Raw genomic sequence first — 26,445 nt, 5'->3', positions numbered from 1 at the left:
TATTCAAACGTATCAGGGGACAGGGACTGTAATTAACTTTGTAGGTCTCTGTGTGTGCCTATATGATAGATGATGTGTTCTCATGCACCCAAACAGACATCAACACCCATATAACAGCTGCACTTAAATACACAAAGCAAACTACCACAACAAAGCAGAGTGCACACTGTGGTCTCAGACCATTCATAAGCATCACAAAGCAACCAGGTGAGGACAAGCTGTAGCACGCATGAGTGAGTCAGGTTACTGTGCAGTGAATGGCTCTCTGTTAAATAAACAGTGCAACAACGAATTATTGTTTTCATGGGCCCTTAGGGAGATTTAATTATGTACATTCTACTTTCTATAACCAAGGTAAAAATATAATTAGGGCCCAAGCACCGAATGGTGCGAAAGCCCTGTTGTTATCCAAGGAATTATCATTCTTCCGCTTTCATATCCTGACAAAGTTGGCACCTTTTTGGAGGCTTTATCATATTCAAAAACTCATGAAAGTTGGTACGCGCGCCTGTCCCGGCGAAATGTTTGTATTTTAGTGGAGTCACGAGTGGCTCGCTAGCGCCCCCTAAACTCATGCCCCGGCAGCTACATTTACCTACATGCACGAAATTCTGTGGACATGTGTATCACACCTAGATGAACAAAAAAGTTACAATCCACCATTACGTCAACCCAACAGGAAGTCCTCCATTTATGGCGACTTGCACATGTTGTACTTCAACAAACTCCTCCTAGGGATTTTGGCAAATCAACTTGAAATTTAGTCAGTGCACTCGTAACATGTTTGGGATTAAAAGTTATCAAAACAATTTGTTTTGCGTCGATTGGTATGCCCGTGGCGTGGCGACCATTTTGAGCGTCTCACCATGAAACTACAAATTGCTGTAAATCTTATGTACATGGACCGACCGCCTCCAAACTTTACATGTATGATAACAGCCCCGCCCTGTAGACCCCTGTATGGTAATATTCGCTCCTAGTCATAGCGCTACCTGCTTGCAATTGGAAATGACACTTTTCATACTTTCACATGCTCCGTCAAGCTGGTTGATCGCATGAATCTAAATTCAGATCAGAATAGCCTAAACACGTTGATGATGATATATTGAGAAGTTTGTTCGACTTCGTTGAAAATGCGGCAGATGTGGCAAAGTTTGATGTCTCGCCGTGACACAGGAAGTAGATGTTTAAGGTCAAAGGATGCTTGAAACCTTACGAAACGTGGCACATACATCCGGCGTGGTGAGATGATACATCTGATGTGTTTTGCGCGTGGGCGTGGCCAAATGGCTTGCTAGCATCCCCTAAACTGCAGACCCGTCACTTAGTTTCAACTACATGCGCCAAATTTGTTGGACATGTGTATGACACAGAGATGTACAAAAAAGTCTCTTGGCATCATAACCTCAACCTAACAGGAAGTCCGCCATTTTGAATTTAGTTGCCATTTTGGGCTATTCGCACGTGTTGTATTTTAACGAATTCTTCCTACAGACTTTGACGTACTGACCTGAATTTTTTTCTGTCCTATTTTAACACCTGGGAGATGAAAAGGTATCAAAATAATTTGTTTTCGTTGATCGGTGTGCCTGTGGTGTGGCGGCCATTTTGAGTGTGTCGCCATGAAACTACAAGTTACTGTAACATTTATGTACATATTCCGATTTTCCTCAAACATTACATCTTTGATAAGAGTGCTGCCCTGAAGACACCTGTATGGTAATATTCGCTCGTAGTCATAGTGCCCCCTGTTGGCATCAGGAAATGAGACAAAATGAAAACTGCAAGCGGGGATATGCGGTCCCTCGCATGCTGCATGTCGGGGAGCCCACGGCCCCGACCCGCTGGATCCCCGATGTGCACTGTGCGAGGGCCTGCATATCATTGCTTGCAGTTTTAATTTTGATTCATATTCCTTAAAGACTGCTGCAATCTCTGTTTCTCTCTCCAATCTGCCGCATAATGAGTCATACACAGGAAACTTCTAATTGTCTGCATTTTGTTTCTGTATCTGTGGCTCCACACAGCGGTTTCATTTGTGTGTATTTAGGTACTCAAGTCATTATTTGTCTTTCTGCTGGTTTTTAATGGGAACAAGTAAGTAGATTTAAAAATGTTATAAATATCTCGGTGATCTGCCACAACCTATTTGACAGTGGAGGAAGAATTATTCAGTAAAAGTATTATCACCAAAATGTCTTTCAGGAATCAATAATAAAGGTAGATTATTGTTGCATAATATTGTTAGATGTTTTGAATGTTGTAACGGGGGAAGCAGGAAGTGACTGAACTCAAATGCACACCAAAGTAAAAGTACGTTTTTTTTTACTATAAAGCAGGTACAAAAATGTACAAGCAATGTAGGCATCAATACAAAAAGGCAAAACTGAGTCAAAACCAGTGGGACTTTACTGAAAGTAGCAGGGAACACACTCAGAAAACGGCAGGATCGAAAGCAATTGGTACAACAACAATCTGTCACTGAAGTTTTGGAACACGGAGTATATACACGAGAGAGGGAAGTCATTTGGAAACAGTTGGAAACAATCCGAGCAGGGCAGGTAATCACACGAGGGCAGGATGTCAATACACCTGAGGCGAGAGGAGATGTGAGTTTGCAAAAATAAAACAGGACAGGGAATGCTGGAAATGTGAAGAAACAAAAACCTACAGGAGCAGATTGTGACCTGTAGTTTCAATTTTATTACTATGTACAGTTTAGTCCTTTAGTTCAGTGGTTCCCAACCAAGGGGTCATTCTGAGATGTTTGATATGTTAGGAAAGGAAAATAATAAAGTTTTGCTGTGCAAATTTGATTAATTTTAATTAACCAAGCATTGTGAAATATTTGAGAATTCTTTCTCTTTGTTACTCAGACAATAATTTAAATGGAGCCATGCAGGATGTTTAAAGGGCAGACACCGGCCAGTATCAGCAAATCACAAGCTGTTACTTTCCCAATTTCTACAGTTAATTAAAAAAGATCAAAATGCAGTACATGGCTGAAACATGTATGAAACACTAGAGGTTATTTTGACAAGTCACGACATTCGACATTCGCTGACCAGTAATAACTTGTTTCAGATAAGGTCTGGACAGTAGGTTCTCTGATTGAATATTTAATTAATACAGCAAGCACTAGACGGTTTTGGAAGGACAAACAACACTGCTACTATAATGAAGAAGATGTTTGCACACTTACAGTTTGTACAATAGTTGAATTGAGATCTAGCTCAGGTGTTTTTGCTAAAGTTAGTCTTTTCGTTGCTGGCAATGATGCTAACGTTATCATGCTGCACTCGGACTGCATGTAGCATTCGTTGGGAAGGTTTTGACTTTCAAAGCTCTGCTGTATTGTCATCCTACTCTGTTTGTGTTCTCTTTGTGCTTTTTGGAACCAGACGAGCATTACTGAGGTTAAAATGATGCCACTTGAACTAGCTACTGGCAGGCGAGTGTCATGGAGTGCCCTCTGGGTATTGTAGTGTTTGTGGAGACATCATGAATCAGATTACCTTTTATGGAGGATATAAAAGATTGCTGGCAGCTTGAGAAAAATGTGCAAGAAAAAGTCACAGTACGCCAAAGAGTAAGATGTAGAAGTACCTGTACTGCATACCGGGGAGTCCCGACCCATTTCAAGCACTAGCCACAAGCTTATGTATTGTATTTTATGTTATTATGCTCATCATAGTGTTTTGATATAAACTCTTGGTGCAAAAAGTCAAACAGGCTGTCAAATAGTTGTAGTTAATTAAAAAGTTATAGAGTCTGTCTAACATTTGATGGAGATATAAAGCTGTATGCAAAGGATCTACTCAAGTAAACTGTGTTGGACACCAAAAAGGTATTTGGCAAATATTAGGTTTTCTTTGGTTTCTGTAAATCACTTTGAATCTTCTGAAAACAATTTACTTTTTGCAATTTCTGTGACTAAAAATCCGAAACTGAATTGCCTCTTCATGCAAGCAGATTAAAGTTACTAACCAGATTGATTGTTCCTTTTTGTGTTTTAGAAAATACTCCCTGCTGCAAGTCCACCCACTCAAACAGAGATGACAGTAATCACAATGTTATTAGTGAGCCATGTTTTAACCACTGATTCTTGGTCATCTTTCAGGTCTGCCATTCTACAGCCGTGTGGCAGAGAACTGTGAGGAGGAGGCTAACTTTAATGAGGTCAGTATTAATTTCCTCTCCCGTACCCTTAACAATGACCAATCAGCAATAATCAGATATACAAATAAGTTGATTTCAAGTTTTGTTAATGAAGTGAGGTGAAGAGTCAGTAATTAACAGGCATTATGAGGGTAATTAAGTCATTTTTTAATTGATCACATTAGTGAAACTTAAACTTACAATATTGCAAATCTTAGTATTTGATGCTTGTTTCTCTGGAAGCACATGACAGTAAAACTATATGTAGGTAAAGCATAATGAAAATGAGGTGAGGAGCATTAATTTTAGGTCCCACTTCAGTTTCTCCTGTGAGTTAAAGATTTATTTTTAGTATTATCAGATTGAATGTAATTCTTTGTCACCTCACGATGCAGCACCTCACTGATTTCTGAACAAACGGCAGGAAATGTAAAAATATTTCCTGGTCACGCAACTGGATTTTATTAATTTTGAAAAAGCTACAGAGATTGTAAAATAAATTTTTAAAGAATGTTGGCCATGATCAAATTCAATTCAATGCTGTTGAATTATTCTTAGACTAAACTAAATTCTTACACATGCTGTGTCTTAGTCAGCTGCATCCTTAAGTAAGACTTTGAACCCCAAAAATCCCTTTTTACATTATGTCCACTATGCAGAGAGCTACCTTGACATTATGCACCTGCATAATGCTGTATACCTATATAGAGAGCACCAAAAGGCGAATGGAAAGAGAAACACATTTGTATTTACATCAATAAGTAATTTAGATGATCTAGTTTCAACTTTGTGAGAAAATTGGAGCACGTGGAGAAGCACAATGCAGACACTCGGATGACTTCATATGTGCCAATGGTGCTAACCACTGAGCTGTCAGAGGATCATGTCTTATCTACTCATTACAGTTCTAATTCAAATATCTTATCGAGTCTAAATGGCCGATGTACTGCCAAGTATCTCCTAATCACCTTCTCCTGTTCACTTATGGCCTATCAGGGTCTGAGAAGCGAGGCAGAGGTAGTGATCTCCTCCCATGCATGGCACCGAACACTGTTATAATTAAAGTAGACACTTCAATGCTGCAGTGCGAAAAAGCTGGTTCACTAAATGGCTCTTCTGCCAGATCTGGAAGTTCTTTCAACTTTTAAAAGAAAGTTTAGTGGATATGAACTCTTTCACAGTTTCACTGCAAATTACATTATTCTGTACTGACATGAGTAGTCCTTTGAAAACTCTAAGGATTTTACCTGGTGCTGGCTGGCCTGTCTCTTTTGACTTTGCCTGCTGTGAGACTCTGGGAAATGTTCCCATTAGATTTCCCGCAAGCTCCTGTGACTCTGAAAAACCTTGCAGCATTATGATAGATTCAAATGCATAGAGTTATATAAAGGAGCAGAGCAGGGGAATTAGAAAGAGAGGAAGGTTGAGGGATGAAGAGAGTAATGCAGGAGGAAATCCACACAGAGCAGAAACAAGAGACAAAAGAGTGGTAGGGGATAAAGTCAGGGAGAGAAATATGACAAACCAAAGAGAAAGCACCTCAAACATGTACAGTACCTTCCCAGAAGAGCTTTGACTAGTTGCTCTCTTTCTTTCTCTCTCTCTCTCTCTCTCTCTCTCTCTCTCTCTCTCTCTCTCTCTCTCTCTCTCTCTCTCTCTGAGCTGCTGTTTTCATGGAGGAAAACATTTTTCCTTTGATGGGCTCACAAGCAGAAGGCTGCTTCCTTTGCTGATAACCAGGGCTTTTGTTTTCAGTCTACTCAGGAAAATGGCTAAATGACTGTACACATTTGGCCAATTGCATAATAATCACACACACACGAACAAAACAAAACACACATGTATGACTGCAGTCCCTGCAGAAAGAAAGTTGTTTTTGTGGCGTCGAGGGTGAAATACAAGACAGAAAAGTAGTCAAAAAGGAGAAATGTGTCAGAAATATTAATGATGGTGCAGTATATCATTCCTGAAGCCAGGTTACAGTAACGGGTATAGAACTGAGTGGCTGGCACTGATACGCGATGTCTTCTGACAGCCTCACCCGGTTCTCGCCTCTCGGTTCTGTGGTGCTGCGGAGGTCGTTAGCATCACTCAGCATCAATAAAATGTTCAGGCTTCCCTTCGGATGACTTGTGCTTGTAGCCTATAGGTCGATGTGTATTTGTGCGTGCGTGAGTGTGTGTGTGAGTTGCACTGGTTTGTTGTGTGCTGGTGGTGCCCAATCGTATATGTAGTGTCTTCCTGACCGCCGCAAACTGTGGAGCAATTCCTCATCACGGCCTCCTCCTCATCGTCGTCTTCGGCCTTGGCACTGCAACATTTTACATGGTTCAGTAAGCCTAGTCCAGCCCCTGGAGTTGAGGGCCATTAGCACAGAGTTGTGCGTCTTGTTGCTTTATGCATGGACTACCAGGACGCCTTTGAACTAGTGTGCAGATAGACTGGATGGGGAATCTGTATTCATTATTCATTCCATGGTGGGGCTTTTAGCTGCAGAACGCCAGGGCTTCCCCCTCACTAGTTAGACAGAACTGGAGCAAGGAACGATAGCCCTGCAAGTGTTTGATGTGGCCACATGGTTCAGTGTTGGGCCTGCAGATGTAGCTGCTGCTGCTGTGTGTGTGTGTGTGTGTGTAAGTGGGAGGGCACTCATGAGAATTTGATAAGGATAAAGATGTGTGTTTGTTTTACAAACAAGATGTCAAGGGATTCGGACCATGCAGACAATAAACAGGGAATTATTATGCAAAAATAATGAGTAGAAGAATTGTCGTTCTCCCCGATAACTTTTAGCTGCAGCCCCACTGTCTGATTTTTTAATGAGAGTCTTGTGATTACGTAAAACTAAAGTCTGAATCCTATGACTTTTTCATGGCTTTTTCAGGATGTTGTGTTCTGATGTCTGTTTCACAAAAATGATTTAAAGCACTGCTTACATGAGGATCGCAAAAGGAAGTAATTCCTCCCCCCAGAAAAAAGGTATGACCACCTCTTACCTTTAAAAAGGTACACTGGAGCACATTTTTTTCAAGGTATATCTGATTGGTTGTTCGGAGCATCTTGAATGACTTGTCACAGTTTGTCTGTGACGTTAGTGTTGTCTCTGAGTCTTCTGTCTCTTCATTTAATCCCAGACTGACTCCATGATGTCGAGATCAGGGCTCTGTGGGGGCCATACACAGGTCAGCCATAATATTAAAACCGTTGCCAAGTGAAACACACAGCCCATCAATAAATCCTCCCTTGGTAAGGATTATAATGCACAGTTGTTATTCAATGAGGTTGAGGGAGATGGTCATTTATTTTCATTGTCAAATTGGACACTGTTATTTGTGGTGCTGTTGAACTATACTTGTTGAATACTTGAATGCAAGCATATGTCATTTTTGGGAATTTGCTGAAATGGTGATGCTTAAGAAGAGTAGCTGTGGACATTGTCCACTGAAAGCCTCATCAGCCTGACCTATTCTCTGAAATCGGGCGCAGGTTGCGGCTGATCAAAGCGAGTAGCGTCTGCCGTGAGCTCACTTCCAAACCACTTCCCAGATTGTATGGATAATCATGTTTGGGAAGTTAGTGGGTTCAATTAAGGCATATCTGTTACATGAGAACATACTGTATCACTATCAGGGTGAGGTTCTTAAACTAATATGCATTATGCCAAGTTCATATTTAGTAAGTTACCGGAGAATAAAAGATTCTTAAAACATAACTTCATTCATCAGTTTGATCCACCTCTAGATATTATATGTCAGCCGCTGCTTTACCGTCCACTTGACCAGCAGTAAAGACAAGAAAAGTAGCAGTTGCCTCTGGACTAGACACAAGCTGGGTCTAAAAATAGTTTGTGAACTTCACCTGTTTTTAAGATTCAGGGCTTCTCCTGGAAGGTGCTTTCCCATCTCTCTTTATAATGAATAAATGATGATCTGTGCAGAATATATATTTTTTTGCGTCTTTGGAGTTGGAGGCAAACTGAAAGTGAAAATCTGAGCTGTCAAAAATGAGCACAATAGAATCTGCAGGAGTCAGACTCTCAGCATAAATCCTAATTTTATAAGTTTTTGTGAGTAGTGTGATTCATGCATCTTGTCGTGCATTCATTCATATTATTGTCTGTGTAAAATGACAAAACTGTTTGATGTAAGAAGCACGCAGATATAGAAGAGATAGAAATATACAACAAAACATTGTTTTTTGTAATTAATGCTGAATATTTATGTTATTCTGACTCCTTAGGAGAATAGAAATATATAGTTGCTAATTTTCTTTTACTGTTTCGATGAGAGAGCTCCTGTGCATCAGCTTGTAACTCCTCTACCGTAAAGAGTCTCTCAGGAGTGACAGGATGTCTGATTAAACGCTGGCACAGAAATCTGCTGGGCAAAATAAAGTGTTAAAGCAGCTCAGCTTACCTGAAATAACTTTCATTATCTTTTTCATTGATATTCTGGATTTCCACAAATAACTTTTGATTATTTTCTATAATTGACTGACTCCCAGTTTGAGTTGTTTTTTTTGCCATTTGCTACACAACGTAGTTCTATAACTGACCATCTGATGAATATCTGTCTTTGAAAACTATCCTCCCTCCACCAGACTATCGTCCACAGCTTTAGTTTTAACTGTGATTGTAGTCTAGACATCCTGTTTGCATTAATGTGCGCACAGCCCCTGTGGACCAATCAGTGACCAGTGTCGGCGGTTAGGTGCAATGACTTGGAAGTTGAGCGTATCTTTTCTAAATGTGGTTGCAGCTGTGGAAGAGTGTCGGCTGATTTCAACATATACAGATTGGTTAAAGCTTCTCCAATACTTTGTTTCCTGAGGTCTACGCCCAGTAGGATGCAACTACTCTAAGCAATTACCTTTGGAGTGAACTCAGACACATATATTCATGCAGTGAATTTGGGACATCATGCTAGTTGAAGATGAGAAGAAATAGAAATAAAAATAACATCTCGGCAAAGGAAAGTTTATTTAAGGGGTGAGTGCTCTCTCCCAGCACACCATCTATTTTTAAAGAGTTGTGAAGCGGTTTACTTAACAAGTGCAATGTCATTTACAGTGTCTCTGCACCATCCGGTTAGCAGCAGAAACTGGGAAGCTAACTGCATTTCTATCAGAGTCTAACATGAAACAAAATAAGTCTTGAATGAATTGAGTGGATAAAAATGATATTTCCTGTCAGCAGAGCTGTTCTATTTCAAGAGAAAAAGGAAGAGTTCAATTCTACACTTTCCTCTTTTAAATAAGAATAATATATAAGTTGATTCCGTATAATATCAATGCAGGAAAAATTAGGACAGAAAACAGCACCATCAGATCACTAATATGCTGTGCATACATTCTGCATGAATGAAAGACTGACTGGATTAATAGAAACGTGTCTACACCCGTGGCATTTCATTTGACACATACTACAAATTAGACTGAGATGAATTGAAAAACATTGGAGCATGCAGAGAAAGTGACACGAGAAACAGAGCTGGGCTGGAAATGAGAACAAGGACGGACAGTTGAATTGGAAAAAGTAAATTGAGCCTGGGTTGGTGGTGGTGGTGGTGGTGGTGGTGGTGATGGTGCTGGGATGGGCATGTACGCAGTGCTGTCAGTGAATTCAACACGGTCGAGTTTCTCAGCAGAACCAGCTTATAAGAGATATTGTTTCATCTAGTGACACACACACACACACACACACACACACACACACACACACACACACACACACACACACACACACACACACACACACACACACACACACACACACACACACACACACACACACACACACACACACACACACACAGTGGCAAAATAGGAACCACTAACAATATGATGCAATGCAGTTGAAAGATAACAAAACTACATCCTTTTCCAACAGCTCAAACAACAATATTTCATGCTCTCTACAAACAAAAAAATCTAACAAAAGTCTGCAGTCATGCTGTGTTACTGTATCGCCACTACACTTTGTTAAGCTAAACGCTGCCATCTGCATGCTGACATGCTCCCAATAACAACATGATGTTTAACAAGTAAAAGTCTTACCATGTCCACCGTCTTACTTTAGCATGTTAGCCTTTTCTTATGAGAAATAAACAGAGTGCAGCGGAGGCTGAACGTAGTTTGTCATAAATGCCTCCATAAGTTGTTTAGATTTTTGAGGTTTTGTTTTTAACCTCACTCATTTAGATTTAGATTGATATATTGCAATAACTGATAAACTACAGTGTAGTACAGGTATATGCTGTGCAAAATTACTGCATATGGTTCGTACATGCAAAAGTTAAGTTTTTCATACTATAGATTTGCACAACATTTTCTGCTTAGGCAGCATAGTTGGGAAGATAAATATCACTAATATAAAAACGTCAAGTGCATCACATTGGTAAGTATGTTATTTAATTAAAAGTGAATCCACACTGAGAAGGCAGAAAAACTCTTTTCTCACCGTCCTAAATATTATGGATTCGGCTGGTGCATACCGAGGCGACTGGTAAAGCCTGCTGTAATGAGATGGTGGCTCATACTGCCTGTTTCAGCCGTCTCCCCTCATCTTTTTTATCCTTTAAGAAGACATCTAAGCCTGAAGGATCCAAGTGCAGAGAGCTGCATCATCTGAAGATCGCAACAAGCCTGTAAACTTCAACCAAACACTACAAACTGCATATCGAATGCTCCCATTGTAAATGTATTATATTTCGCCCAACCCTTGTAGAGAGTGTAAAAGAAAGAACATATTGTTCATAGTTAATCATTGAGGTGTTTTCATTCTCTGTGTCCATGGCAACAGTCATGAGATATCAAAGGATGGTGAGTAGGGGGAAGCTGAGGACGACCCAGTCATCCCTCTGTTCGCCACAATGCTGCAGCGTAGGATTAGAGCAGCAATAGCTTCTCCTCGTCTGAACATTTAGCCCCTCTGATAGGCCGCTGCGGCCTCAAGGCTTCCGGTTAGTGAGATCATACCTGTCACTTTTAATGAGCGGCCATTCTCCTACCAATTAGTAATCATCCAGTACACTGGGTTAGAGGGGGCAATCGGGGAATAGTAAAGTGCAGTTTTTAGACACATAAAACAGACGAGGATCTAAAATAAGTCAAGTGTTTTTTTTCTGTTTTATATCAGTGCAGTGGTGATTGCTTCTCAGGTTACTATCACACATTTCCTGATGCATGTAATCACGGTTACATTTTGATTAAGAAAGTCAGACTGAAGTGCTGCTAGATTCTGCGCATTGCAGCAGTTTACATCAGTCAGTGTTTGAGGCGCAGTGACTACTTCAGAGCTTCCAGTTCTGCAAAATAGAACTGGAGCAGTGTGACTTCATAGCTACGTTGGTTTGTGTTTCTTTGAATTAAGGGTATCCAAAGGTGTTTTTATTTATTCTGGCTGATAGAACAGAAGATTACATAAGATCACCAAACTCTTTGTACTACAATAAACCAATTTCATTGAAAATATTTGCACCTGAAAAACAGAGAAAGCACATTTTTTAGGTGAGGCAGTTACAGGGCAATGATGTCCTGTGCAAGCCATTATCAATGTTGGATAACGTTTAACGTTAAAAGGATATTAAGCGATATGTCAGTCATGGAGACTGTTCTCAGTCACTGACAAGAATGACAACATTATTGGTTTCAACATGTGATGATATATATTTACTGTGAAGAGACAAACCCCTCTGTAGTAATTATGAGCGGAGAAAGGGAAAAGGTCAGGAAGACAGAATTGAAGAATTTGTTGTTATGGTTTTTACTGGTCCATGAAAAGTCATTTTGATTAGACAAGAAATGACAGGAGCAAAAATAATTGTCAGAGTAATTCTTTAGAGAGTTTGGTGCTTGTCCCTGTAGACTTGTTGACAAGAGTTTACCATTATAAATCAACAATATACATTTTATAATAAAACCATCTCATTTATGTAAGTCAGGCTATTGACTAGTTCAGGAAAAAAATAATTGTGCTTTATTTTTAGCAGAACGTACGGATTTTGTCACATTTGTATTATTATAATATCACATGCTCCATCTACTTTATTCACTTTCATGTGTAGCCTAAAGGTGATGTCACCCTCTAACAAATGGGCTACCAGCTGTGAAATATTTAGCAGGCCTAATCATCAGCACTTCAGTTTATCTTAGCTTTCTCACCTCTTTATTTTCTGTCAAAAAACAAGTCTGTGTTCATGACCAGCAGCCTAAGAGCCTCTTGAGAAATTTGTCTGTCTAATATGGTCATATGGCAGCCATTATAGTCATCCCATAAAGGTTTTATTGGGGTAACCATGGCAGCACATAATGAGTGTCTAATAGAGGTACCTGCATCTGTCCATGAGGCTGATACTGCGTGGCATTGTGCTTCTAATGTGTTTAAATTTTAACTTTGTGTTGCTCAGACTGAAGATTAAAATTAGACATTTAGTTAAATCCCTGCCGTCACAGAATCATGTTATTTATTAATGTCTATTGTAATAGTTAAATAAATAAACAGAGCTGAGTAAAGAAAATTGGGTTGAGTGTGCAGGCAGAACTACCTGTCTGAATAATTTCTCTCTTCTGAATAACAAGAAAGTACTAGCTTTTAAGTTGATTTTTGAACACTTATTTTCTCAGAAAAGAAGAGATCTGCATGTTTGAAGACTGTGTAACTTGACAAATGGTAATATTTTGCACCTTAATGTTGCATAACACCCCCGAAATGGCTTTCTGAGAAACAAAATCACCTTGTAGAAAGTAAAACTGGCATAAAAGTACTGTTTTATTTGAAACCCCTCCTAAACTAAACGTTCCCTCTTTCTCACCTTAATGGTTTCTCTGCTTTCATTTATTTATTTTGTCTGTACAGTTTGGGTGTTTAAGCCACTGTAAGCACTCTGTCTGTCATGGTGGTTGTGAATGCATTAAGCAGAATAAAAAGCTTACTCTTTCTTTCTTGTGGATTCCTGTTTGCGTGTTACTTTGGAGATAAGTTGTTTTGGATATTATAGCAGAGGATGAAGACGAGCATAGTGCTGAGGCATGTAATAGAGTTAATAGGGCTGCAAGCAGAGGCTTAAAGTTGGTCCATCTGTTTGTGTAAAAAAAAAAAGAAGGTAAATGTTTACCTGCACTTATAGTACATGTGTTTGTGTTGTCTGTGCAGGCATAGATTTAAATTTGTGGTTCTCTTACTCTGGGGAAATGAATGTGGCTGCCCAATGTCCCTGATGTTGGATAAACAAAACATAATCATAAGCGGGTGTGTATCATTTGAGCTTAAGTGTGTGTTATGCACTGGTGTGTGTATATTGGGCGTCATTTCCTCTATTAGCTGCGTGCGCTGTCATCTGTGGAACATTAACACCATGCTGGGGCCTCCCTTCCTCTTACTGGAGAAGATTTAGTTGTAAATGAGAAGTGAGATGGCTGTATAAGCCACAATCTCAGAAGAGGACTGTCACTGTGAGGATGTTGTCAGGCTGACAGTGTTGTGTAGGAAAAAATAAGAGCGAAAGAGGCAGCAGTGTTGGCCTTTCCTGGCAGAAGTCTGGGAAGAGAAACCACAGACTGTAGATCCTCAGGCAGCATGGACTGATGGTTTAATGCACACACAGACACGTGGCCACAGATCCTTGAAAGCAGATCTGACAGTAGCAGGTGGGAACCCCAGGATTTGTTAATGGGACAAATCTGATGTATGTCTTGCCTGAAAGCCTGCAGGGTTTTCTTGAATGAGAAGCCTGCATCAGCAGGGGGTGAATGAGTTTTAAATCACCTGAGCAACCTTTATCCATTTGCCCTCAAACAGTCCGTCTGCCATGGTACTGTATGGCTCTGAGGTGATTTAGTGAGTGTGAATCAACACAGGACCTCATCATTTTTCTAACATTTCCGATGAAAGCTTTTGTTTCTTTAGTTAATCATGTACAGTAGCCTTGTCGTAGTTAATCAACACGGGGGAGCTGAGTTATGCATCATAATTTAGTGTCAGCATTTACTAATCTACATGTTAATACCTGTAATGAAACTTGAAAATGGGAATTGCTTAGTCACATTTTGCATATCTATCATACTTTAGTTATTACATTACATTAACTGCTGAATATTTTAGAATTGCCAAATCCGAAGCTATTCCTTTAAGCCTCCATCTTAATTATTATGAGTAATTCCCTTCCGCCATCAGCAACAAATCTAAAGGGAGTTGTTGGATATATTTCCCTGCTAAGGGCTCGATTAAAGTTTCAAAATGCAAATGAAAATAGTTTCTGGTTATAATACTGTGTTTGACCTTCCAATTAATTTCTACTTAAATCTGCCATACCATGAATATGTAAATATAATTTATCTGAATTTTCATATATTTTTTTATATATTTCTTAATTTGAACTTGACAAAGTCGTAAGGGCCATTAGAAAAATAATTCACTTACAAGAGTTCTTAAAGGATCACTAACTTGGATTGATTTGGCACAGACTATAGACAGAATATCACAGATCATTTCATCCTTTAAGAGCCATTTTATAGCCTCCAGTCATCAAGTTGGATGTTATTGGTTGGGAACATTTTAAAAACATGGATACTAGTAGTTTGGAACCTTTTTTTGACACTTCTTATGTTGCTTTAACTGTTTCTCTTTATTGATCCTATATTAAGTAGTTTTTAGGAGTTGTTTGTTCGTTACTATGACTGGATATGTGATATAAACAACTAAATCTGTGAAGTGGATCTAGTATTGTCACAGAAAGACATTTTTACGGTATGTGTCGTAAGCATCTACCTATTTACTACTGTCAAATTAAATCTACACTAATACACATTCAGGATCATTATTTTTACTCATGACAGACCCTTCATGACAGATGCACTGCTTATGTAAACAAGATCAAAACCATTATGATCCATCTTTGAAACGTTAGAGGGCTTTTAATTTGAAACAGATAAAAGCATTTGACTGACCACAGGCAATTTTATAATTCAGTCAGTCAGGGAAAGTAAACCAATTTATAAACAATGTAAAGAAACCTGTTTATAATATTGGAAAGAAGAAACTAAAAGCCAAATTAGATTTGAATGTTATCTATCCCTATAAAGCGATTAATAACTGGCATCTGCTGTCAGAGATGGAGGTTCAGCTCTGTGATTTAAGATTTTAAAAAAATCCTAATAACCTCTCAAAACTGAAAATACTCCATGGCGAAGGAAACCACATATGTTGCAGCCTAATGTGTATCGACATGCTACAACCTGAGGGACAGTGAATGACCTTGTCAAACACCACTCATGCACACACACAAGCACAAATACATGCCTACGCTTCACTGTATATACACTGTATAATCAATATATATATCAATCTTAATGTTGTGTTAATATTCATATTACTCTACTGTCCAAATAAATCTGCAATCTTCTTCTTATCAAAGCAGCGTGAAAGGACTTGAAATATTATTAAACTGCTATTCAGAACTAATTAAAGTGAAATGCCAAAGGATAACCTTTATCCTTCAAAGCTCCTCTCACTGAAGGAGAGCCAAGAATGTATTACCATGTAGTTTTGCTTGGCTTCTGCTTTTTCCTTTTGTACCTCAAGGCAAAACAAGGGGGAATCAATATTCTTAGTCGGTGCTATCTCTAGCCTAAATATGTTTATGATGATCAATAAAACATTGTGGTGTTTTATTCCCTTCTGAAAAGCACCTCTTCATCTTCTAGGGAAGTTGTCTGAGAGTTGAATTGTGGAAACTTTGATTATGACTTCACTGAGAGAGTAAGGTAAAGCTGCGTTCAGTCATTGTGGCTAACGGTAGCTGTTGATGCGTTACGAATACCTTTAAAATGTAGAATGGCAGCTTGTTAAAACCATAATGTAACGTCTCTATGTGTGTGTTACCAATAGCTTCATATTTACCATACAGATATGACATTTAGATATGTTGTTGAATTCAACACCAAACTCCTCAGCAAGAAAGTGAATATGTGTAACTCCTGAATTGTCCTTTTTTATTGTTGAATATTACCAGAATCCAGAATACATAATAAGAAATGAATCAAGAACTTTGTTAATTGTATTTCAATTAACCATCAAACAAAAATAACAAATGTCTGCTTATTCCATTTTCTGAAATTTACCAACCAACCAACCAACCAATCAATCAATCAATCAATCAATCAATCAATCAATCAATCAATCAATCAATCAATCAATCAATCAATCAATCAATCAATCAATCAATCAATCAATCATCTATTGTTCCTTTTGTACAGGTTCAAAGTGCTCACAGGTGACTGACAAGTTGGTGATAAGACAATTCAAACTGAAAAACAAAGTTAGATTTGAAACATCATAAAAGTGCATGATAAAAATGTATTAAAATGAATGGTAAAACTTATAAATACAGTAAATAAGAAAAATCTTAAATAATGGTGGTAATAATGAAACCTGTGCAATATTACAAAAGTAATTGAAATATAATAAAGTTAAATAAACAAGGTAAAAGTAAATCAACAGCAAGGACCATTTTAAACATTTGATCTTTTCTCTAAATAAATATATTTACATAGTTTGCATTAGATATCTTTGCTTTGCATATCAATATAGACTAAATGATTAATGAGGTGTTGCTAAAACTTACAAACAACTACACATTCATTAATAAGAAATCTATCCATTAGTTTCAGGCTGACTGTCTGCCAACCCTTCATATTCTGTCTCTGTTTCAGACATTTCGATGGCCCATTGCCAGCAGGCTGGATGGAAACGAAATGCTGGAGATCCAAGTGTACAATTACAGCAAAGTCTTCTCCAACAGGTAAGGTATACAGCTCCAAGCTTCTCTTAGATGCAAACAGCATTTCAGAGTAAACTGTTTGTGGTTCCAGTGCCCTTCCTGTCACTGCCTGTGACCAATTTAGACTGACACACGGCGTGTGTTTCTCAGCCAAAGGAGAATAAGCTTGAATTCCCCCCAGAGGTTGCTGTAAATTGACTCAATTGTGCAAACCACAGAGCGGGCCATGAGTGAGTATCACATCAGGAGGGGAGGTAGAGGGAATGAAACGGCATGAGAGACTGAGCAATTTATCACTTTACACTCTCCAAACAATCAGATCGTGAATAACACTCGGGGTGCAGTTGTCGACGATCCAACATGGGTTCTCACCTTGAACACATTATTTTGAAATTGTTTGCAATTTGTGAGTCTGAGTTTGATATAACACTGCTGTGACTTGTAGACTGTTTCAAACATTCACAAGCTTGCAGTAAAAGTGTGCATGTTTTTTGTGACAAATCATAACCTCAGGAGGCTTTATTCCCTTTGTGAGCCATGTACACTCATTACCAAAGTGCTGTTGAGCAATTCGCTGATACTTCGGCCTGCTTCAAGAGTGCAGCATGACACTCAACACTTCTTACAGTATGTTTGCATAGTTTTATAAACTTCTGGCTCATGCATGTGTGTGTGAAGAATGTACTTTAATTCCAGCTGTCTACACAGGCCATGTGACAGCTCCTGTTTCCCGTGTGCATAAGCATATTTCTGGGCTTCAGGTCTTTCTTCATCTTAACGCCCTTAACTTCTGTGACTGTCTGACATGTTCTGAGTGCTGCTGAAACGCAGGTGACCTGCAAACAATACTGTGTCTGAACGCATCCCGTGTCTGCTAACTTGTCGCCACGCCTGTCATGTAGACATGATGTAAAACATCATTTGTGAAGGCTGTGTGTGAAAATTGGCTAATAAAGTAATTTCCCTCCACTTCTCCTCATTTCTTCTTCTTGTTTTGTTTTTCTTTGTTTCCCTTGGACGGTATTTTGCTCTTAAGCCTTTCATACTGTGTCCGGGTCTGAAAAGTCGTGGGCTGGTTGCCTGTCCATCTCCTGTGTCTGTAACAAATCCAATCAGATTGTTACAGCTTCTGCATTTTTTTGGTGTTGGACTGATTGATGTGTCCTATAAAGAGTTAGTAGTACTATATCGCCTACACAGTCATTAGAACTTAATACGTGTGTGTGTAGGTGGTAGGTGTGTGTTTGTGTGTGCGCCCCTGTCTTGATATTTTATCTGTGTGACCTTATCATGTCAGCCATGTGGGAGTGTGGTTCAGTGTGAATGTGTGGACTGTAGGTGGAGACACATTTCTCATCCACTTACAAAGACAACTGAGAGCTAAAAGCTGCTGACAGGTGTGCAGACGGATGTTTTATCGGTTCTACATCAAGGCAGCTCTTAACTGTCATCAAGGTTTTTGTGGTGTTATTGTGTGGAAGAGCAAAATGGAAACAGACAGGAAGAAAATTTCACAGCTGCACATTCCAATTTAGAGAGGACCATAAATTTCTCTTCATCGAGCACTGAGTTCATGCAAGCAGTTTTGTGTAATACCTAGTGACTCTGTCTTTTTCAGTCTTGTTCCAAACTGAAATATCTCAGCAACTCTTGGATTTACCACCATATAATTTTGTACCAAAATTAATGGTCTCCAAGAAATAATATCATGTGAATTTGGCAGTCTTCAGACTTTTATTGTAATCCCACCATCAGGCTGACAATTTAGTTTTTTAGGGAATTATCTCAAAAGCTTTAGAATGAATTGCCATTGAATTTGATCCTAAATTCATGTTGCCCAACAGAATTATTCACTTATTCTGTACAATTTTGCACATGATTTTGTGCAGAAAAAGCAAAAACTGCAATTAAGAACTTTTTCATCCACTCACTACTTCATAATACCGCAATCTGAATTGGAGATGCATGTCCACAAGCAAAACTTACAATCACTCTTGTGATGTGCTCAAATACAAGTACTGTACTCTTGACTGTAAAGACACTTAAACACGGACGTGAATACAATTGGACACACATTTAATTAGGTAAATAATTCAAGATGAGTCGTAGTGTTGTGTTGATCTCACACCTCCTCCATATGGCCACAGGTTGCATCATTACCATTGTTACTGATGTACTTCATCACTGTAGGTACCAACACACTGTAAGGGCAGTGTGTCACACCCTGCAACCACATGCGCGATCACATTACCACAACACAAAGAGAGGGCAGCGATGCGTGGTAGTCTCTGTGCTGTAGTGCCATAATGTAGAACATGTTTTATTGTCTGGTTTCCCCCATGGCATGAGACAGGCTTTCATATTCTGCACACCCTGGAGTATGCTGTGTGTGAGTTACGGAGCTGTGAAGCAGACTTCAGGGTGTATGATTGCATATTCAATGTCTTTTACCCGAGGTCAGTGACTCCCATAAGGTCCATTGAGGAACATCAGTGGGGTCCATGAAAATCGAGATAGAATTAATGCATCAATCCATTATCTATACCGGCTTTTCCCCGTAAAGGGGGGCTGGAGCCTGTTCCTACTGACCGGGTGACAGGCAGAATACACCCTGGACATGTTGCCAGCAACACAGAAAGACAACCATTCACGCTCAATTTACACCGATGCCCAATTTTCAGCTTTTCAGCAAAAGATGACAGTTGTGATTTCACCATGGAAATCTGAAACTTGTGCAGAGAGTGCACGACAAATTTTATGTCAAATTTTTGGGCTAGAGAAAGAAATGGCAGGGAGCTAAATCCAATGACTAGGAGTGGTAGGAAGCCACAAATGTGTTTGTTGTCACGCTGTGAGCGGACATGGTGTCGTGTTGGAGAACCAAAGTACCATTGTGCTACGGTTCAGGATATTTGCAGCAATTTTTTTCAGCTCAGACGCCTCAGAACATCACAGTCGAACTGTAGTTGACAGTCTGATCCTGGAGGACGAATTCACAGTGTACAACCCAATGATTGTCAAAGAAAACCCACCTTCCCGACCTGAAGTGTCTTCTTTAGTTTTGGACAGTGACGTTCTGCCCCTCTTAATACATAGTTGTCCCTCAAAACATCTCAGCCCGCTCATTGCCATAGACTTTGAAAGCATTTGAGGATTCTCTGTCACCAGTTTCAAAGTAACATACGTGTTACACAAAGGTTAGATTGCTGCACCTTCAAATCTCAGCCGGTGTAATAAAAGTGGCATTTCCTCTTGTAGCAGACAAGACTGACTATTTACATAATTCTTGTCAGTTTGGCTCAAAAGAAACATCCCATCGTGTTGAGACAAATTCTATGATTTGCATCAGTTATTTAATAAACAAGGTGTTTATGTGATCACACAATGTTATGCAGCTGGACTTGTGATTGGATTGGATGCAGTATGAAATTGATGAAGATGATTCTGCCTGCTGATTATTTATGACACTTTTGCAAACTTGTGATTGTTATTATTAGGCAAGATTATAAAGTATGACTATAATTGGTGCTAACTGAATGTCACTCTTGAATACCCTGCAAACAGAAACACAGATCAATCAGGAAGAACTTGAAATTCTAGAAGTATATACACACTGTTTTTGTTGAAACAGCACATGCAACCTTTGGAGAACTTTTCCTTGGGGTTTGTGAGTGACTATTGAATTTCAGTTTGTCACAGTCTTAAATGTTTTACTTTGCTTTATCTTTAAAATTGCCTTCAAGTTTTGTTGTGACCAGTTTCTACTGAAGTGAGATTAGACTGTTTACAATTTACATACTCTTTGTTCCAATTAATCTACCTCTGTCTGTCCCCTCTCCTGAGTTTAGCACTAAATCAAATCATACCCTCACTGGTTTTGTTATTCTCTTCTTGAGTTTCTGATTATTTTTTAGGCTTTTATGACTCAAAAAAAGGTGTTATTATTATCAGTGTTGCACACATTGGGACAGTTTACAGCCTTGTCTGAAAATGAATGCTTACAAATATAAACCTGTTACTCCGTTGAATCTTACAGATTCTTCTTTTTTGCCAGTAGCATAAAGACATTTTTCCGATGGATTGCTTTGAAAACAGTAGTCACACGGTGGACAATACAGATTGGTTAAAGGCTGCTTCAGTGGTTTCAAAATTAGCCCGAAGTTTACACGATAAAGATTGCAACGAGTTTGGGTTTGGTAAAACCAGACAACTGATGGACATCCATGCTAAACAAATTTTGATATCCTGTTACGCGTCATTCAGAAGCAACAACTGTATTATTCCCTCTTTTTTCACTTTGTTTCTTTCCACTAAAACTCATTCAAATTGTGTGTGTGTGTGTGTGTGTGTGTGTGTGTGTGTGTGTGTGTGTGTGTGTGTGTGTGTGTGTGTGTGTGTGTGTGTGTGTGTGTGTGTGTGTGTGTGTGTGTGTGTGTGTGTGTGTGTGTGTGTGTGTAAAAGGGAGGAACACTGGTGTATTGTTTGCATCCATGTGAATCAATAGAGATGTGTTTACTCAATATTCTTATGCTTGTGTATGTGTGCTCATCAATGGGGGCAATGCTTGACAGAGGTTTTCCCCTGGTCAGAAAGGCCAAATCACACACACCTGTCAGCTGTAACATTTCCATGTCATGCTGTCCTCCAGCTGAGTTACGAGCAGCTGTGGTGGATTAGTGCAACCTTGAGAACAACTCTCTTTGACTTGAGGGAATATTTTACATTTCAAAGTTGTTCTCACCTCCTCCCAAGTTTACCTGAGACAGATCTTTCATCATAGTTACGCCTTGATTTCTGTAAGAAACTTCATGATCACAAAGAAAAATAATACAAATTGAAAGGGAAGGGAGCTCTGAATTATGGAGCAGATGAAAGTAAATTGTTTGCAGAACTTCAATCAATAATGAATGCCACCTTTTGAAGTGCTAAAAAGTGAGCCAGAACATGATAGGCCTCGCTCAGTTCAATTATTCAGCACTTGTACACATGTTACAATGGCTGAAAGTAAATGACAGACCATTTGGACATATTGATCACCTCTGTCTGGTAAAGGAAAAAGTGGAGATGTTGCTCAGAGGTGCAGAGGCTCCTATTTTTCTGCAAAGAAAAGGTTTTCTGCACAGAACCTTTAATATCCTCACTGACTTTTTTTTTTTTAGTTAATCCTGTAAAGTTGAGCATGGAGCTGTGCTTTGGGGAGCCAGGCAGATACACACTTTCACAGAGAAACCATCTGCCAGCACCTGAGGCGCAGCACATATTTTTTTCTGTAAAACCTGGGATTCAAAGTCAAGTTCTGCAAGTGTAAATTTCCCTCATTATTAAGTTTTGAAGCTCTCCTGACAAATGTGGCCTCACTTTTTTCTCTGGTTTGAATTCATCAACACTCGCTCCAGAGGAAAGACAAACTATAGGTGAGGGTAGGAGATAAAGAGAGATTAATCTAGAGAGAGAAGAAGAATAATAGCAGCTTCTAAACAGCGCTCTCGCTTTATTTGCTCACTGATGAAAGCCACGTGCTGCCTTTGTTGTTATTCTTTGCTTATAAATGTAATGAGATAGAATTTGTTGTTTTTCATATTGAGGTGCAGGTGTGCTTGTGTACAGCGCGTGTGTTTGTATGTACTGTACTCATTCACTCTCATCTGACTGTCAATTTATACAGTCCCATTGGGAAGCTCACATTGTTAGCTCCAATGCCTGATGATTTCCTCTATGTGTGTGTGTGTGTGTGTGTGTGTGTGTGTGTGTGTGTGTGTGTGTGTGTGTGTGTGTGTGTGTGTGTGTGTGTGTGTGTGTGCGTAAGTCTTTGTGTACCTTGTGGTTAAGCTATTGCTTGCATGCCCTTGCCTTATGATATTATCTCTCCCTGTGGACTCATCCAGCCTGGTGTTTGAGTGTCCGGTTCCTTTGTTGCTTCATTTGATGTACTACCCACTATGTGACATATGCAGTAAAACTTGTGTTATCCGAGGTATGTGTAGATGTATGTGTAAATCATGATAGTGTAAATGGGATGTGTTTGTGGCTCGGTGTGGGCTGCACGGCATGCTCTCTATGTGTGGCTGATTTCTCTGCACACTCTGTTTTGGGGGAAACTCTTTAAATTATTCACCAACTCTAATTGACTACCTGAATGGGGACTGTACTGGGTTTCTTCCTGCTGTTATGTTGTATGCAGGATCCTTGGGCAGCATAGAAATGCATCTAATGATCTAATAAATAGCAACGGTCCACAGTGGAAGTCCCATTCTGCTGTGTTTCCTCAGACACCATGAGGAAATGTTCATTTCACAGCTTAAAAACTCAAGGCAGTTGTAGAGTTGCAGAAGTAAATAGTATGACTATTTTCCATATAGGTGCCCAGTTGATTACTTAGTTAAAGTTTCCATTGGATGTTGACAGGAATTAATCTCCAATAAAACATGAACAAAAGAAAACAATCAAGAAATAATCCTTTAATTAAACCAGGCATGGGATTTTCAACAAAGTAAAAAAACAAAATGCCCAATATGTTATTCTTCCATTTTCAGTGTTACATTTACATAATTTAATACTCTTAATTTAAACAAAAGAGCAGTTAAATGCAATGTGTGTTCTATGTTCCTATGTTGGATCTAAGGTCAGCACAGAGGCCCTGCTGCCTTCATAATTGTTTTTTTTAAGTTACAACAAACCTTTCTTATAATCGCAAACTCAAAGTAACAGCAAACTAAAGAAAAGTAAAGAGTAACCCTTCAATTGAGTGTGCAAGGTGAATGAATTGTGTGTGACTTCTCATCCATTAAGTCACTTGTCCTTGAGGGGACTAAAAAAAAGTGTAAGAGAAGTGGCTGATAAATTGCTGCCTTGTGCTGGAAATGTGTTGAAAAAAGGTTTTAGAACATTTTTGTGAAAGCTATTTGAAACACATGTCTAGTATTTTCCTTGATGTTATGCCTAATAGGGGAGATTTCCAATTCGAAGTCCTTTGATACAAACACATTTTAATTCTGATCATATTTTATACACGCAAGTTGGCGAGCACACTGGGGAACTAACCAGACTAAACCGATGGTTGATTCTCAGTGAAATCAGGACAATTGGCCATTAAATTACAGGAAGTCATTGAATTCAGGTCTTAATATCTAAAATACATTTTAGCAGAGATTAAGCATTTATGTTTTCTATGTCACTGTGTTCGCTTTGGTGTTTTTTTAAAGTGTACATTGACCAAACGTTCTGCTCTATGCCTTTGTCATGTGTCGTGAAGTGTGAAAAGATGTGTAATTTGTAATTTGCTTGGTGGTTACAATCAACATAGAGCAATTTTGTGTGAACTTTTGAATCTAAATTCAAATATACAGCAATATACAGCACCATGCAGCACAGGGTCCATCAGAAATGCATCAACACAGGACAAACAAAACTCATCTGTAAAGACGCATCTCCAAACTAAAAGAACAGCTCATCAAATTCATAAAACTCTAAGATAATAAAAGATAACGTGATGGTTGTATGTAAGAAAATGTCCAAAAATAAGTAACCATTCTGTCAGTGAATGAGTCAGCTTTTTTGTCCTTCATGATTTATCACTTCTTTGAAAATTTGGCAGCCAGTTACACAACCAGAAGACAACAGAACTTGAAAACACGGAACAGCTATTGCTTCCCACATTGTGCATTAGCACACAACAAAATAACAAAAATCTTTTAAATATAGGACATACTTTTTAATAAATGACAATCATAAGTTTGATACTATTTATATCTATTGTTTGTACCAATTCCTGTAAGTACCAAAATGATGGATGAGGTTTGATTCGGCAAAATCTAGAAGCAGTTTCTGACAAAAGGACAGTAAAGAGGAAATACTAGTTAAAATGAGGACTGACTGACAGTGAGCTGTTCTCTACTTCCTTTAAACAGCTTTGACGAGTGACATACTGGCACTACTAGATACTATGGCACTTCATCATGTCTGTCACTGTTCATATTCATCCCCATTCACCACAGAGCAGTCTGTTCATGACTTCACTCACACACTTTCCCCTATACAGAAAAACACTATGTAGTGGTTGAGAGCAGATGCTTTTGATGAATAGAAAAAAAAATCAATTTGTCAGTATTTATTGGTGTTACTGAAAATGTAGACAGGCTGGCAATGTGACAACGATCTGCAGACTTTAGATTTACACAGAGGTAAACAGATGGGCAGCAGAGGAGGAACAAAGGAGAAAAACACATTAATGTTGTGTATCGATTCTATTGATTTCTGTTTACAATGTGTGTCTCTCTGTTGGTGTTTTCCTGCAGGCTGGTTGGGACTTTCTGTATGGTTCTTCAGAAGGTGGCTGAAGAGGGACACCTAGAGCTGACCGACACTCTCATCGATGATAACAACACATCAATAAAGGTAGGCTCTTACACTGGAGTGGCAGCAGTCTACACGAGTTACAAAGTGAGGAGGTCGACATTTTTGGAGACCCCGACCATATCTCTGCTCTTTCTCTAGTTAACATTTAATGTTAAGTGTTCAAAATATTTTATTTCCAGGCTAATATTTATATATAGTAATTACTATAAATCATTTGAATCAACTCCATCAACCTTTAAAAGCTTGCTTAGAGCTACCTTAGTGGCTCCCAGACAAGTAATGCAAATACCCAAACAGATCAGTGCTTTTATGAAACCAACTCTGCAAAGGCTCTAAATGAATGATATGTTGCTATATATCTACTGAATATATCAGTAGAAAATACTAACATTTTCACCATAACAATTTTATAAGCTGATAATATGTCACTTTTATGTTTATATCTTGTGGTGCTGCCCACAAGAGGCCAAAACGTGAAACAAGACAGGAGCTGCTTGTAGGCTCCATTTTCATCCTTACTCCTCCTGTCAGTAATAACTGCGTAGCCTTCCCATTTCAAATAGCTATATTCTAAATTTAAGGCTATGGATAAAGTGTCCAAACATAACAGATGTATTGAGCTGAATTTGGAGGTAAGGATGTAGACAAACGTCTAAAATAAATTTCATTGAATGGCACAAGAACATGTCCTTTCAAGCTGCCTATACAACATTTCAGCATGCGCAAAGCTCAAATTAAAGGGGGGAATACGGGTTTACAAAAAACATTTACAAAAGCCTAAATCAAACAGTTTGTTGTTGTAAATGATATAGCTTACAGCAGTAGGATCTAAAGGAATGGTATTAGCCAGCAAAATGTATTCACAAGCAAATAGAGGGACATGCAGCAGTGGCAATAGGAGATGTATAACCAATAAAGGATCAGCAGTGAAGACCCTCACATAAACCAGTATCTGATGGAAATACAACAGTCTCCTAACAACATCAGAACATCATAAACACTTGCCATTAACATTAATCTATATATTGTCTATTGATCAGGAATTGTGTTTAGAACAGCTCAGTGGTAAAGATGAGTGTGAGGATGATTTGGGAGTGAAAGCATGATGTAAGAGGGAATATTTATGTGGAAATGAGGGCAGCACAATGGGATGTGA

General features: G+C 38.9%; 1 protein-coding gene across 9 annotated transcripts in view; it reads left to right on the top strand.

Moving 5' to 3' along the window:
* otofa (otoferlin a) overlaps nucleotides 1-26,445 on the top strand; it is a 72,741-nt gene that overhangs the window by 4,945 nt on the left and 41,351 nt on the right. For all 9 annotated transcript variants that reach the window (XM_069720138.1, XM_069720132.1, XM_069720134.1 and 6 more), the window contains exons 2-4: nucleotides 4,121-4,179; nucleotides 16,867-16,955; nucleotides 25,229-25,328. In XM_069720138.1, the coding sequence (XP_069576239.1) occupies nucleotides 4,121-4,179; nucleotides 16,867-16,955; nucleotides 25,229-25,328 (248 nt within the window). The remainder of the gene's footprint in view (nucleotides 1-4,120; nucleotides 4,180-16,866; nucleotides 16,956-25,228; nucleotides 25,329-26,445) is intronic.

Source organism: Brachyistius frenatus, unplaced genomic scaffold (genome assembly GCF_029030835.1).
Source record: "Brachyistius frenatus isolate BFR_SWC_R1_liver_20210118 unplaced genomic scaffold, ASM2903083v1 Contig_235, whole genome shotgun sequence".
Lineage (NCBI taxonomy): Eukaryota > Metazoa > Chordata > Actinopteri > Embiotocidae > Brachyistius > Brachyistius frenatus.
Note: the sequence above shows the minus strand (reverse complement) of the source record. Positions and strands in the feature narration are given on the sequence as shown.